The sequence below is a fragment of the Nuphar pumila genome, chromosome 3 (assembly GCF_984573655.1).
Source record: "Nuphar pumila chromosome 3, dmNupPumi1.hap1.1, whole genome shotgun sequence".
Taxonomy (NCBI): domain Eukaryota; kingdom Viridiplantae; phylum Streptophyta; class Magnoliopsida; order Nymphaeales; family Nymphaeaceae; genus Nuphar; species Nuphar pumila.
Window position 1 is genome coordinate 145,542,360 of NC_143251.1, and position 16,203 is coordinate 145,558,562.

The following is a 16,203-nucleotide window of genomic DNA, read 5'->3' on the forward strand; positions in this document are numbered from 1 at the left end:
GCATGATGCAACATTTTAGGCTTAAAAAACTCTATGCCCCATCTCTCTATAGATTCTTTCAATAATCTGAACGGGTATGACCATTTTCCAAACATTTGACAAATATATTTCCAGATTCTTTGAGATTGTTCATTGTTTCCTTTGTTTTTTTTCAAAAAAATATATACTAGCCATTGAAAACTCAAGAGACCTAAGTCTATCATGGATGAAGAGTCATTTTTTATGAGTGAACAATAACGTTATTGTTGCCCATGGGTAGGGGTGTCAGTGGGTTGGGTTTGGTTCAGACCTAAGTGGAACCAGACTTGGACCAAATTTTTTGGTATGGTATCAGGTCCGAACCTGGGTCTAATTGGGTCCACTATAAGAAAAGTTCATACCCAGACCCGATAAGAACTATATGAACCAAACTCGAACCATACCCGGTAAAATCATATTTTTTCATCATAGGTAGTGTTATGATTTTGGGACCCATGCACATGATCACATTAGGTCGAATTTGATATTGAAGTGATTAGAGAATGCAGACAATCACAATAAAAACAACAAGTAAGCAAATAACTACAAGACAAAAGAATTTTATGTGTTTCTGTAAAATCACTTACATCAACGGCGAGAGTACCGAGGGCCGTTATTAATATAACCAATCACTAGTACAAAAGAGAATAAATAAAGCTACAAACATGAACAACCACACATGTTGTTCGACTCATCAAGAAGATCGATACGTGCAACTCAAAATCTTCCTCTTTCGCACTAAGAGAAACCAACATCTTCTCTTTCACACTCTTCTCAAAACCCAAGAGAAGCCTCAAAACCTTAGAGAGCACACCACTTTCGCTCTCTAAAGCCAAAAAACCTCACAACTTTTTCAAAATAGAGCACACTCGCTTTCCAAAAACCCAAGCCTAAGGTGAATAGACACTTCAATAGAGAGAGCCCACCCCTTCTTTTCTTTTCTTTTTATACTACTAGTTATCTTAACACTCAAGGAAGCCTCATACGTTTTCTTCTTTGGCCCTCATATCTATCCCATAACTGATATGGGTTATCATAAAAGACAAAAAAGAAGAGTCGAAAAATGACTCTTATGTGGCATATGTGGGTCCTATTTGGAAACATTTAAGTCATAATTCAGCAGGTAGTGGTCGTTGCACCAAATGAGATAAGCATGAGGCAACTTGGGATGGTGGTACAAAAAAGTGTCCCATGTTGATTTCGTAGACAAATATGCAGTGCCTAACCATGATACATTGTCATTCATGCTTGGATGTTGTATGATCTCCTCAATCATTGGCCTCTCTTTATTCACCAATACCTTAGCCATGCTAAAATCATGAAGATACTTGAACAAGGATTTGTTAATCGGGTACCTCAAATGATATATCAAAGGCGATGGGAAAACCCATGGGTAGGACTAAATGGAGGTATGTTTCTCATTTCCTATGTGCCATTTTAGACTCCCCTCCTAGATATTGGACAGCTCGTGACAAAGACTTTTTCATCCATAAGAACCTTTGTAGTAAACTTAGGGAACCAAACTAAGGAACAAAGAAGGTACTTACTTTGAATCAGACACACCTTAATTTGTCCAAGCATGATATGTTGTGTTCTTAAGTGGTTTGATTCCCAATCCCCTTTTTTTTTTGGTCCTGCATACCTTGTCCCAAGCCATTAAGTGAAAGTGCCGATTGGAAGATGTTATTGGACATTTTGGATTGGGTTCAACCAGAGGAGACCAGGTTTGACACAAGGCACACCAAAGGACAAGGAGAAGTGGGGGAGTTGTTACGTGAATGTGAAGAGTTCACATTCATTATGGAATGTAAAGGGTGCATGTGAATGAATGTCATGCATGTAGCCCCCACTTCTTCTCCCCTATATAAAGACGTTCGCCGTAGCTTGATGGAAGCAATCAAAGAGTGATCTCTTTCACATATTTAGTTCAAGGATTTTGCTCACCTTTCGATCTGATAACTTAAGCTCATTGAGGGCGTTAATAGGTTGTGGAGAACACTGACCACCCATATCTATGCGAGCTTTGACTAGACTGACGATGGCATCTCTCGATCAGTTCTGTTTCCCATTTGACTTTTCATTAACATTGGGTTATGGGCCCACCTCCACATTGTCGTTGCGCGTGTGGGTGTGTTGGCGCACTCTGCCGATGTGCAGTGTCGCCGAAATTTAGTTTTAGCTGTGATTTTTTCAATGCTCCAGTGGGATGCCCTCCAACCATCATAAGCATGCTACCATCAACAACGATTAGGCTTGGTCGACGGGGGATGCTACCAGAGTTCGACTGTCTACATTGGTAGTGAAAGCCCGTCGCTGATGCTGGCTTTTGTCTACTGTCTACAGCTGGATTGCGGGGCATAACCCCATCCGTAATTGACAGTTCCAACATCGTGCTGATCGGCGGACAACTCTGGCATTGGGGGACGACCACTAGTAGTCGACCGATGCTGAAATCTTCAAAGGTTAACCATCGCTGACGATGGCCAACGACAGAGGCTGGATGTAGTTAGATCGTTGGGGGTCAGTTCCTAGAAAAATCAAAATCCATTCGATTTGGAATTTTCCCCCTGATCACCAGTGAAGGGATGTCGTATGTGGTGACATCTCAATAGCCGTCGTTGGTCGGAGGTTGAAGAGGGGTGAAATCCTCAAATCAGGTTTTTGGGGGGGTGTCTTGCCTTCTAGGGCCTCATCATTGTTGCAGCCAATGGTGGTAGCTGACTGCCGAGGGTCAGCCTTCTCTAGCAGCAACTGAGGCTGCCCCCTGAAAGTGGTTGCCAGCGGTAGAGGCGTGGGGGGGTGGAAACTGAACGTCATTCGTTTTTTGGAAAAGGTGGGCATAAGGTTCTATTGTAGCAAACTACAGTGGATCTTGCCCTCCAGGGCAAACCCAATCTGCATTCAAAACATATTTTTGGATGGATCAGGTCTAGGCCCACCCTGATGGCCCCGATCTGGGACCCAAACCAAGTAAATGGGTTCTAGGTGGATCAACTTATGAATATTACCCAGGGACCTGATTCAAATCTGGACATGTTACGGGTTTTGGGTTGCCTCCACATAGATTAACTCATTATGCACAGTCTCCTTTCTCAATGTATTGAGAAGTTGGAGAGGATTCACACGGACTTGCTTTGTGAGTCCTTCCTCACCCACCAAAGCATTTAGCTTGTCTTTCTTTGGGCAATCCCGACAAAAGTGAGGCCCTTCACAGATGTAGCAGCCAGAAGCTTTTTTCCCGCCTTTATCCATTTTTTTGAAGCCTGCATCCTCTTTGGGCTTCTTTTCAAACTTACCCTTACCTTGGCATTTCCCTTTGACTTGCCCTTGACATCTTGGTCATTCGAACCAGATGATGCCAACTTGTAGTCGACGAGCGCATCTGCCGCCACTACTGCTGCCTGAAGATCTTTCACTCCCTGTGACGCCCCAAACCCCGACCTTGTAAAAACCTTGAGTTTTTGAGCAAAAAAATTTTTTTTGAAGGATATACAGAGTGAAAAACAACTAGCGGAAGTAAAGGAGGGAAACAGGGGTAAAGCAAAGGCCGCAAGTCTGAGCGAGCCACAGTGAGAAAACCAAACCACGGTAGACAAATAAGGTATTCTTCATTTCCACAATAGTTATAATGATACAAAAACGAGACTGTGTACAAAAAGGAACAGTCTCCCAAAAAGGAGAGGTACAACCCCTCAAACCCCAAAACCAGAAGAAGCCAGAATCTGCTGCAAAGTGTGGGTCTCAAGGCTCCTACTGTGCGCCGTCGCATCGCGCTGCATCTACTCGTCACCTGTATCCCCATAAAACGGGGTCAGTACTCTTGCGAGTTGGTGAGGCAAACCATCCATACATTATCATTTTTAAGGAAAAGCAGAAGGTAAGCAACATGCTACAAGCGTGCTAAGTACAAGACTATAACTAGCATGATGGAACAGTTAGAAACACTTGAATAAAAGTACCAGTGCGTGTCAGGTGGGTGCATGTGCCACAAGACTGTAAACTACAAGTAAGTAACAGTGCAACTACTAAAGTATCAAAACAGAAACTGAACAACAGAAGTTGCAGCTAAAGTAACAGAGTAGGAACCAACCAACAGAGGGTAGCAACTGAACAAAAGTGTGTACTGCTCTAAAGTAGCAACTACAGTAAGTCAGTCTGTTTGTTTAGTCCTTATGTTCATCTTTTTACCTCCTTCGGGTACGCGAAGGAAAACCCTCGAGTTCTGTGAGACATGCACCCGGCGTCTGTTATTCAATTTCTAATGTGGTAACCGGGGATGCTACAGAACGAGAAAACCACCTGCGGGCGACACGCAACCAGGAGAAACCTTTCGCAGGGGTAAAGGATTGCAATCCGTACTACTGCAGTAGCAAAGGTCCCTGTAGAGGGCAACCTTGACCTCCCTAACTCAGAGTGACTGGAGGTCAGAGGGCACATCGGCTCCTCTAAAGAACAGGTCGTAGTAATGACACGTCACTCGGGGTTATACCATTCACCCTCTCCCTGGGTGACCAAATTGTGAATGGGGCGCGGCAGGTTTATCTTATTTAGGCTCATACTTCAGGTCATACCTCCTCTCGAGGTAGTCGTGCTTCGTGGTCCCCGCGGGGTACGCAAACGAGGACTTGGCCTGCCCATTCACGTGCTCAGCCTCACACGGCTACCATGAGCACACCGCCTGTGAGGGCGATGATTATACCATTTTATTTTATGCCTAGGGTGACACGAACATGTGAGCACATCCTCACTGACCTGGGCCATTGCCCGTAGACTCCAACCGAGTCTCAAAACCTCAACAGGGCAAAAGTGTCAACCCCTATAATAATTTGAATACCTCTCAAGTGTATGCCATGTAAAGCGCACCTCCGGTGCAGTGTATATCTATCGATATACGAGAGAGGTCCAAACCCGAAGAAACTCAACAAGTGAGCTGGTGATGTGAGTGTTCAAACGTGCCAACCTGCTCTTACGAGATGGAACAACCCGCATTGGTACAAGTTCGTCAAACCACACGCGTACCACATTAACACGACAACTCTCGTGTAACGAGGCCATCAGCCAGGGATCCTCGCAAATCCCACGCTCACAAGAGTCAGGGGAAGAGAAAACAATATTATCCCATACTAATGGGAATAACATTGGCATAACCAAAAGTGGGGGTAGGCCACCCACCAGGGGTCCTCGCAAATCCCACACTCACAAGTGTCAGGGGAAGAGAAAACAATATTATCCCATACTAATGGGAATAACATTGACATAACCAAAAGTGGGGGTAGGCTACCCACCAGGGGTCCTCGCAAATCCCACACTTACAAGTGTCAGGGGAAGAGAAAACAATATTATCCCATACTAATGGGAATAACATTGGCATAACCAAAAGTGGGGGTCCGCACGCCTGGGGCACGAAATCGACCGCAACCTTAAAGGTCCGAGTACTCCAAGGGGCTGCCCAACGAAGGGACAGGGGTTACCGGGTGCCTTAGCACCCGGTGTCGTTGTGGTGCCAACATTGGGAACCCAAAACCCGAAAAGGGGGGGGGGGGGGGGTGCTGACCAAGTGGCTAAGCCACGCGGCTCTGTCACCCTAAATCCCCGCCTAGGAACTGGCCCCATGGGGCTGACAGCCATACTGGCCTCAGCCTGCATGCGCCAACCCGGGTGTGCCAGCACCCGGCTAAGCCTAAAGTGCCCACAAGAGGGCTAGGCGTAACCCAGGGCCCTACGGGCCAACCGAGACCTTAAGCGAGGTCCGGCTCGCTCATGACCAGACTTAGCTGGGTCATGAAAGACCCCTGGTCTGAACCCAGCTGTGGGTTCGGACCAGGGTGTCGGGCCTTAGCCCACACCCATAGGGGTGCGGCTAACCCAACCATCCGGTTGGGTGAGCCAGGCCAAAGGCTCTGGCCTGGACCCGATTGGTCCAGGCCCTACCAACCGAAAAGGGGGCAGGGCACAAACTGGGGTGCCCCACAAACACCCCTGGTCTGACCCGGGTGTGGGTTCTGACCAAAACACCCAGCGGGTGCTCGCTAGCCCGCAGTGGGCACCAAGGAGGTGGCCAAGGTGGGGCGCCCAAGGCAGGGTGGCGGTCTGGACCACTGGAGGTCTAGACCCAGTCTGACTACCCCAGCAACCGAAGTTGCTGGGGGCAGGCCACGCCTGGTCTGACCCGGCCAAGGGTCCGGACCAGGCCCAAAATGGGCCAGCGCACCACTAAGTGGTGCGCCCAGCACCATGCCCCGGGTGCACTAAGCACCCGGCTCTAGGCTGCACTGCAGCCAACAGGCCAAGGAGGAGGGGGAGGCTGCCTGCTACAGACTCCTAGTCTGTAGCATCTGGCTCAGCCCAACCATGGGCCGAGCCAGGTCGCACCCACCTGGCGCACCCACTCAGTGGCTGCGCCAAAGAGGTGACCCAGGTGCCATGCGCACCAGGCCACCCGCCTGCCAAAAGGGCCCTAGGCCCGGTCAAAGCACCAGGAAAGGGGCCCATGCAGGCCCCTGGTTCGAGCCAAGTGGTGGCTCGAGCCAGGGCCTGCAGCCCCGATGTGGCAGGTCAGGCCTTAACCCCAAAAAAAAAATCTCCCGGGTGCTAAGGCACCCGGGTGGTGCGTGTGCACCCACCAAGGGGAAAGAGGGGGATGTGGTAGTGTGGGTGTGTGCGCGCACCCACGGTGGGCTCACCCGTGGTGGGCTCACCCATGGGTGGACCTACCTCGGGTAGGTTTGGGTCCAGTGTGGCCCAGACCACCCAAGCTAACCCAAAGGCTGCAGCATCAGCTGCAGCCAACCCAGCAAAGGGAAAGGCCGGACTGACCGACTTGGGTCAGTCCGGGGCTCGTCCCGGGGCCTGCAACTGCCCAGCCCACCAGCAGTGGGCTCGGCAAGGCCACCAACCGGCCTGGGCTGGCCTTGCGAGGGCTCAGCCTAGCACCTAGCCCAACTCCAGCCCAAAAGGGGGGGGGGGGCGCTCTAGCATCACCACGAACCGAACACACACACACACACAGAAATTTTTTTTGAAACACAAAAAAAATTTAAACAAAGACAAAGAAGGAGGGCCTCACCTTAGTGCTGGGTTGGCCCAGTTGAACAACAGCTCCAAGAGGGGAAATGGAGGGAGTGAAGAAGAGGAAGAAGGAGAAGTGTGGGAGGAGAGAGAGAGAGAAGAAAAGTGGAAGAAGGGGGGGGGGCATCGACCCTCTCCCTCTTCCCTTGCTTTGCTTAAAAAGGGGAAGGGGAAGATGGGTGGTGGGGAGTGAAGGAGGGGAGATGTGTGGTCTCCCCCTCCCACGCCCCACCCTACTCTAACACCCTAGGGGGGGGGGGGGGTCTAAGGTACCTTGTACCTTCCAACCACTCCCCTTAATCAAAGGGGAGTGGTTGGCCTTGACCCTCAAGGTCAAGGTCAAGGCCTCCCACCATAAAAAAAAATCGCCCTCCCTTCCCTTTTTTTTTTTTGAAAAAAAAAAGGGGGCAAGGGCTACCCCCTAAGGGGCGCCCAGCCTAGTCCCCCAAAACGTGGGCTGTGCCCACCCACTTTTGAAAATGCCTCTTTAAGGCCTCAAATAGAAAATTTTCCCACTTTTCAAAAATCTCATTTTGAAAAGTGGTTTTTTGTAAACACTTCTTTTCATAAGCCTTTAAAAGGAGACATGGGCTAAGGTGGAGCCCATGTCAACCTTTCTAAATTCACAAGCCTACTCCTTGAAAAACATTTTTCTAAAACCCTCTACTAGGTTTTGAGGATTTTGCAATTTACCTCCTCTTTTCTTTTTGAAAAAAAAATTCCATATAATAAACGTTAAAAAGAACTAACCTATACTTATTTAAAAATCAAGAATTTTAATTACATTTCGTAAATTAAGATTTAAGCTTTCATAAAGTATATTTAACTTCTCAGTTACGGCGAAATTGGGCCTCGGTATGACTCAAAATTACCGATATACCCTTTTTCGCCAAAATCCGCGAAATAACGAGACATTTCTCTCGTTTAAACCCCAAATCCGGGGTAAACTCATGTGAACACAATATACACATAATCTATAAATATTGAGGTTGGATCCGTCGCGATTTGCCCCGAATCGCCTCGTAGAGCAAATCCACACGATTCAAAACCTCAGAAAGCGATAATTGCTAAAAATTGCGAGTATTGCCCGTGCCTAAACAAGAATTTCTCAACAAGTAGAAATATTTCATTTAGAATTCTTCAGAAAAATAGTGGGGCTTACACTCCCTGTCTCCTCAACTCAGTCTGAGCCCAACCCTGCAGCCGAGACATGAAGTTGAAGAGCTTGCCCTCCTCGGACATATGCTTGACATCAAGCATAAGCGAAGATAATTGCTTGACGTATTCTCGAACACAACCAACCTGCTTCAAGTTCCTTAAAGCATTCCTTGCCACCCACGCATTATTGCTAGGCATGAACTGCTCTTTCATTTCCTGAACAAGGTCCTCCCATGAGGCAATAGTTAGACGTCCAGTTTCCCCAGACCGAGTGCGCCACCAAAGTTTAGCATCCTCAGTTAGGTACTTGCTGGTCATAGAACCTTCTCAGCGTCCGGTGTCTTGATATTCTTGAAGTAATGGTTCATATCCCACAAGAAGTTCTCCAACTCCTTGGCATTACGCACACCAGTAAATGCCTTAGGTTCTGGCACTTTGATCTTTCTCATCTCAGTGCCAGCCGAATTACTAAGTAGCGTCAATTTTAAAAGGCCTACCTCATCCCCCAGGGACTTGACATCATTCTGAATCATGGTGAGGAATGAAGACTCTCTGTGAGACTTCTCGAATCTTTCCTCCCAAGATCTCATGCAGACATCGAATTCAGTAACTCGGGTCTCCAAAAGCGTCAACCGAGTGCCCCATGCATCCAGTCGCTCCTCCAGGAGTCCTATCATTTCCGCAGTCTTATTAGACATGATAGGCAAAACCTGACTCTGAGTCCACTTGTCACAAGCTTAAACTTCAACCTTTGAAGTTAGCCTTGCCCGACACGAGGTCGCCCCGACCTCGTTCAGCTTCACAGCAACGAAAGTCTTTCTTTGACACAAGCCGAATGCAAATAATTACCCACACTTGTATTATTCACATAAAATACAATCACACTGGTCTGGCTTGCATGCCTTGCAATGCCCAGACATTACACATTTATAGCTTCTAAGGGACATGCCTTCAATCATCGCATCCTTTGGGTCGCACCCCTTCATGCACACAGGTGCTTGTTCACCCATTGCCACCAACAGTCACTTGGGTCACACCCCTTTGCAAGTGCAGGCGCCTCCTCGCCGCACGCACCAGCCATTCGAATGCCATGCCTCGTTCTGCATGCCGCCTCGTAATCCGCACTATGCACGTCGCGCCCAACGCATTGCGCCTGCCGCGCGCGCGCCGCACCGCGCATGCCGCGCACCGCGCATGCCGCGCACCGCGCATGCCGTGCCCGCACCCAGATTATTGAGGGTCTAACAGTTGGTAGATGCTTTCATCATCTTCAACAGTCGGAGCCTTTCCTTTTCCAAAAAAATCCCCCCTCCTTTCCATAACAAGTTCGTCACATTCTTCTCATGTACGTGGCAACCCAATCCAATGTGGTGATTGGTGAGTGATTGAGGTAGAGGCATTTTTTTCAACCACCTACTACCTTCATTCAGGCTAGGGATGACAGTGGACTGGGGGAAAGCGGGGCCCCGCCCCGCCTCACCCCGTTTGGACCGAGGATGAAGGGTATGAAACTGGGATGGAGGCGGGGACGAAGGTTAAAATCCATCCCCGTCCGGGGGTGGAGGCGGGGATGGACGTGCACTTTTCCCCGCCCCGCCACGATCCCCGCCTCATCCCCGCCCCGACCACTTTTCCCCGCAATATCCCTGCCCCGCCCTGCCCCATCCCCGTTTGAACCGGGATGGAGGACATGAAACGAGGATGAAGGCGGGGGTGGAGGATAAAATCTTGAGGCGGGGCGGGGGTGGAGACCTTGTCCCCCGCCCTGCCCCTAATTCAGGCTTCTTCTACACTTATTCTGCCTCGCATTTTTTTTAAGAGTAGATGAAGTCCACGGGACCTTGGATGCCATTCATCAAAGTCAGTGGCTAGGATTACACACAAATCGAACTTAGGCTCAAAAAGCTCAACTCATTTAAAAAATTACATGTTCAAGCTCGGTTCAGGCTGAAACTGAGCTTCAACACCTTTTGTACAAACTCACTTAGGTTAAACTTGAGCCTAACTCGGCTCGGCTCGGCTCGAGCTCTAAGTTGATTTCATTAAAAAAAAAAAGTTTTTGAATGAATGTATAGTGGTTGGAATTCAATCCCACCGCTTCATACACAAATGTCTAACGCACTCCCCTCTTGGGTAAGACATTTTTTTCCTACTTTTTACCTGACATCTCTGTATATCCTAAAAGTAGCCACTATTTAACTGTACTAGCTGAGTGCGTCCCATGCATCTTGGTGGAGGAACCCGGCGGTGGAGCTTCCGGTGCTGGCTGGAGACCTTAAGTTTTCGGTGAGGCAGTCGAACTTTGCCGCCGAAATCTTCGTTGTGAAACTGGTCTCTAACGCTTGGTGGTGGTGGTGGTGGAAGGGCGGTGTGTCGTCCACAGTGGCTTTCTTCCGTCTTGCTCAATCAGTAGAGAGAGAGATATGTCGACGGGCACGATGCATCTGTCAATACTTTTTTTTTTTAATCGTTCTCTCCGTTCCTGTTCCTTTTGTAACAGGGAAGAGGTGGATCGAAAATTACATACGTTAATGAACGTGGTAGACGCGGAAAATGCCTTCCGCCACGTCCAATGTTTGTTAAAAATCATGTTCTTGATGTCTTTTTCACCCCGTGAGATGCACGGGACGAGCCATCATGCCTGCTGAAGCTAAACTTCTTTTATATTTTAACAAGCCTAAGCCCTTGTTCAAGCTCAGCTCTTTTGGGTGATCTTGAGCCAGCCTTAAATGAGCTGAAATGAGCTGGGCTCGACTCATTGTACAGCCCGATGAACGGCACCCAAAAAGAACATCAAAATCATATTATTGTTGGTATGGAACGAATTTCAGGCGTGCATTTTTCAGCCATTGATGGCGTTCATCCAATGAAGTTAATGGTGTCAAAATTTTTGTGGGGAGAATGCTTTTGGGTGTCCTGTCATAATTGAACTGTCCAAGGTCTCTTTTGACCTGATCTGCTCTCCACCTTTTAATTCGTATTTTGTCTTTGGGGGGCCTGCATGGTTGGTAGGAACTGTCAGTGCATGTCCCATTATGGTGGGACGTCGCAAGTTCAAAACTCAGTGGTACATTGAATAATAATTGGTGGGTCTGCCTAATTACTTCTGAGTATAACAATCTTATATTTGTTTTCACATTGATTCCACGTTGCTTCCTACTCGTTTCCATGTTGTTTCATATTCGCTCCTACTTTTAATGTTTCTTGCATTTTTACTTTTTTCACTTTAAGTACCCATCCATTAAATTTTCCAAGTTGGTGCTCCACCCTATTTTTTATTTTGTATTAGCTTTTTTTTTGGGGGGGATTTATAACTTGAAGAAACCGCAAGAAGACCCGTTCATGTTGGCTCAGCCTGCCATACCTACGGTCAACATGCCGATAGCATAAAACTCCAAGGCTAGGACTACTTCTGATTCTAGTAACCATGGTTCACACAATTTATACATGGAAAAAAGGGGGTTTACATATAAAACCTCTCATTCTAATTCTAAGTATGTAGGTGAAAACAAACATGCCAACTTCATTTTCGTGTGGGGCCACAGTCAATGCATTTACTATGTAAATCCACATGGGATTTTTTTTTCACAAGTGAGCCCACCTCATCCCAAAGCCTTTGACATTCAAATACATTATCTTCATGTATAGGGGTTAGGGAAAACTGTGCTATCATGGTGTGCTCAATTAAGGCTAGCGCTATAGGTGATAGAAGAGAAGAAAATTGAATTGTGGTTTGATGAAATTATTAAGCTCTTTATATTTATGCATAGCTTCGAGCTGAAATACTTACTTTTTCTTAGGTAATCGTTAACTATCCCAGTGTAACTGTTTCATTGGATTTTCAAACATACTAAGAAACCTTTTCCTTGGGAAGGTTCCTCATCATAAAAAAAAAAAATAGAACTTTTTTGCTCAGCAGGATGACAAAAGATTAAACCGAATAATCTGATTCTAAGTCTGATTTGGGTTTTAATCGGATTCATATTCAGATTTCATTGCAAAATTAATACCGAATCTGAATCAGATTTTTAATCATATCCAGATTTAACTGCCAAATTCAAATAATCTAATTCGGTGGATATCGGACCCGTTGACATCCCTTGACTGGAAATCTATATGCTATGAGGGACGTGCCATTTTGGTGGAGTGTCCCTTATGACACGTTCGCACATGGACACTTTAATATTTTAATATTTGTAATGATTTTAAGTATTATTTTAATAAAATTCAGTTTTTAATAGTATAACATCAAAAAATAGTTTTTTGTGGATTAAAAAAAAAATCCATGTCCAATTTTTCAAAATTTGTTCGAACTTGCGAGTCGAATCCTCGTCACGCGTCCTCGTGTCTACGTATCTTCGTGGGTCACAGTCGGAAATATGAAATTATACAAAAAGACGAAGGACGGTACATGTAATTCTACTGTGCGTCGTTTCTACGCCTTACGATAAACCGCTAAAGACGACGAACTTATCCCAAGGGATATGAGGGCGTGCCTCATGCAGCCGTTCCTCTTCCGAGCTGCTAGTGAATGGACTGTCGGTTGGGAGATATAAAAGGGATTGCATCCCCCGCCGGCGCCGTAGCGGTGATGGCTTCCCCCTCTCCTTCCCTCGCCGACGAGGCCGTCCCTCTCCTCCCCCAACACTCTCCTAATCCTCCTCTTTTGGAGTCCATTCCGATCTCAGAGCCCGAGATCGTTGCCGCGCCGCCGGCCGTCTGCAAGTCGGAGCGACCAGAGATCAACCCTAGAGATGGGAGCCAACGGCTGGCTTCGCTCGACGTCTTCCGCGGATTGACCGTCGCGGTAATTCCTTGATCTTCTAGTTCATCGTAGGCGCTGATCAGCGATCTTCCTTCATGGTCTTGTGTTTCCTGAGCCCTGTCGTTTCGAATCGATCGAGTTCTGTCGTGCATGAATCGTATGATCGTTTTCGTCTTTCTCTTGAGAGTTTTTTTTAGTTTCGGGTTTCGTGTTTGGATAATCTGGACGGCGAAGATTGCGAGGATTCATGTCTGGTTGATTGATCTTTGATTCGCTTGTTGATTGAGATTGTTTCGCTTCTCTTCACGTGTTCCGTTCCTGAGGTGTTGTTCAAAGTGGCCAGTGATTCAAAATTTGTGTCTGATTTTCTATTGCTTGAGGAATTGAGTGGCGTTACTAGGTACTAACAGTCGGGGAGTAAAATTAGACTCTCGGGTTCCTATGGTGGTGGAATTTGGGTTCGGTGACTTTTTATCTTTTGTCTTAATAGGAAACTTGGTGACTGTGGAGACTTCACAGGCTATAACATGAAGATGTGTTGTTACTCGAGTGATGGTCTTTTTGGTTGGTTTTGATATTATTAAGCGTTGTTCTTCATGAGATATGGATTACAGCTTTAGGGTGAGAAGATCCTATGATTTTGTTAGCGTGTAGGATATGTGGAGTTTCGTGCATTAGGAACATGAACTGTGTAGTTCGTAGTCATTTGGTGGAGCTTGTTCAACATTGCCATCTTGATGGGTTCCTTATTCTCAGACTGATGATCGTGGCTTGTAGATGTTCACTGAAAGGTTTTGACGAGGATGACTTTTATGGTGCGCTATTATGGAGGAACGTGTTCCAGCATTTTTCATGTTTAAGAATTGTGAACTTGGAAGAAAGGCGGACGAGGGATTTATTTTAATTTTTTTTGGTTAATCTTTGATTTTCTTGTTGACTGAGAATATATTTATAGCCGTTTTTTGAGGATTTGAGTGGTGTTACTACTGTTGGAGAATATATATTTAGATTCTGAGGTTCCTATGGTGGTGGTGGATTATGGACTTGGTTACCCTTCTTCTTTCCTTCTTAATAGGGCAATTGGGCAATTTGGTGACTGTGGAGATCTTCACACGCTATGACATGAAAGGCAATCTATAGCTACTTGGGCGACAGCATTTTTGAGTGATTCTGATATCGCCAAGCTTTCCTTTATGAGACTTCAATTAAAATTTATCCACGTTTTTTTTAACGTGTAGGATATGTTCACTTTTGTGCTTTGGGATCATGATTTATGTAGCAAGTAGAGTTTGCTTTTTCACAAAACAGCTTTCCCTTCTTGCCTGATTGTTCTGTTTCCAGTCTAGGATTGGTTGCATTGAGAAAACAAGACATGATGCTTTTCACAAGGTATCAGTTGGATGATGATACTTTTCACAAGGTATCACGGGGGTGGTTGTTACTTGACCTTAGTTGTCAAAGGCTAGGTGCAGCCCCACCGCTTTGGCCGACCAGGTTGGGCGGTGGGGCCCTATATTACCGCCTAGGCGCCGCCTAAGCTGTGACTGCCTAAGCTTTTAAATTTTTTTTTTGAAGTATTTTTTTTGAAATATCATTTGTTTTCTTATAAGATAGTTGTATTGTTTGTTTATTCAATTGTTAATTTATTCCTCACAATAATCAACTATATTTCTTCTATTTTTTCCTTATAGATGGTGCTCTTTGCCAGTATTAAAGTTCACTGCAGTTATGATGACAGAAACCATCCATATGAGGGACATGGTTAGAATGAATTTCATTATGTAGAACATACAATGTTCAATATCTCATGCCTTTCCATAGTCAATGCAGATATGCTAGACACATAACTCCCTTCAAGTCATACATCTGATATCTTTGTGTCAACCTTGATCACAGACTGTTTTCTTTTCAAGGTTTGATTGTTCCATTCATGTCTGTTTAGGTCTCCCATATCTAAGGTGATGGAAAGGAAATTTTGGTCTTAACATACAAATCACATTTTGCACAATTCTTGGCTAGGTGAGGTGGTAATGTTCATTGTCACGGTTGCTTCAGTTGTAATTGATGCTGCTGCCCTGTTTCCAAATTCAAAAAATGACCTTGTAACCAAATTATATTTCCAGCTACACCAATGGAATAAATTTTCTCTAAATATTGTAGAAACCATGTTAGAACAGAGTGAAGAATGTGCAAGCTTTGATGGTGTCAGTTTGAGTCTGGCATTTCTTATTTATCCAATGCTTCAGCATGTTCAGACAAAGTTCAAACTCTGCAAATTTCATGCTCATGATTCATGCAAGAATTTGAAATTATGCTGCGATGGAAACTTGTGAATGTGCTTGGTGAACCCTTTGTTGGGACTTGTTTCCATTAACACAGGCATGTAAGACCAACAATGATTTTTCTAATCTATTGAAAGACACTCTCTTGTTATTCTTTTTTCTGTTGTTTACTCTAGTGTTTTCTGTGTGAAGTTGATTAGTGTGGCTGGATGCTATATTGTTTGTATAAATTTGCAATATATCTTCCATATGAAGCCAGTTCCAACTATAAATATTTATGATTGCATATTCTCACATATTTCTTTTGGTATCTCACAAAAATATGTATGTTGGTCCTCAGTTCTTCACTTGCTTTCATGTTGGATGCCCAAAAAAAAAATGCAGCCTGCCTTAGAGAAGTACATAATATTGCACACACATTTCATTTTATTTCTGTGTGTGTGTGTGTGTGTGTGTGTGTGTGTGTGTGTGTGTGTGTGTGTGTGTGTGACGCACACATGCATGAATATGTTCACACACACTGGCACACATATATGTATCTATTACACTTTTAATTATTAGTTCTGTTTGTTGGCACGTTCATGTATGTATATGTTGCACTTACTTTTAATGATTAGTCCTGTTTGTTAGCATGTTGATGTATGTATCTATTGCACTTACTTTTAATGATTAGTTCTGCTTGTTAGCATGTTGATGCATATGCAAGCAATTATGAAACAGCTTATGATACTTGTTGATGACGCTGGAGGAGCTTTTCCATGCATTAACCACTCACCTTGGTTTGGTGTCACACTCGCCGATATGGTCATGCCATTTTTCCTCTTCATTGTTGGTCTTTCTGCAGGATTAGTATTTAAGGTATTGCTAGAATCTTGCATCTAAATATAATATTCTGCACTGGTTGCCGTATTT

The 16,203-nt window shown here is 45.4% G+C and overlaps 1 protein-coding gene across 3 annotated transcripts in view; it reads left to right on the forward strand.

The window, feature by feature from the left end:
- The first annotated feature begins 12,773 nt into the window (after nucleotides 1-12,773).
- LOC149844289 (uncharacterized) overlaps nucleotides 12,774-16,203 on the forward strand; it is a 76,333-nt gene continuing 72,903 nt past the window's right edge. For 2 of the 3 annotated variants that reach the window (XM_090000481.1, XM_090000482.1), the window contains exons 1-2: nucleotides 12,774-13,051; nucleotides 16,012-16,149. In XM_090000481.1, the coding sequence (XP_089856607.1) occupies nucleotides 12,776-13,051; nucleotides 16,012-16,149 (414 nt within the window). In that variant the 5' untranslated portion in view covers nucleotides 12,774-12,775. Of the gene's footprint in view, nucleotides 13,052-15,977; nucleotides 16,150-16,203 lie in introns of all 3 variants that reach the window. The other variant, XM_090000483.1, reaches the window with a different exon arrangement.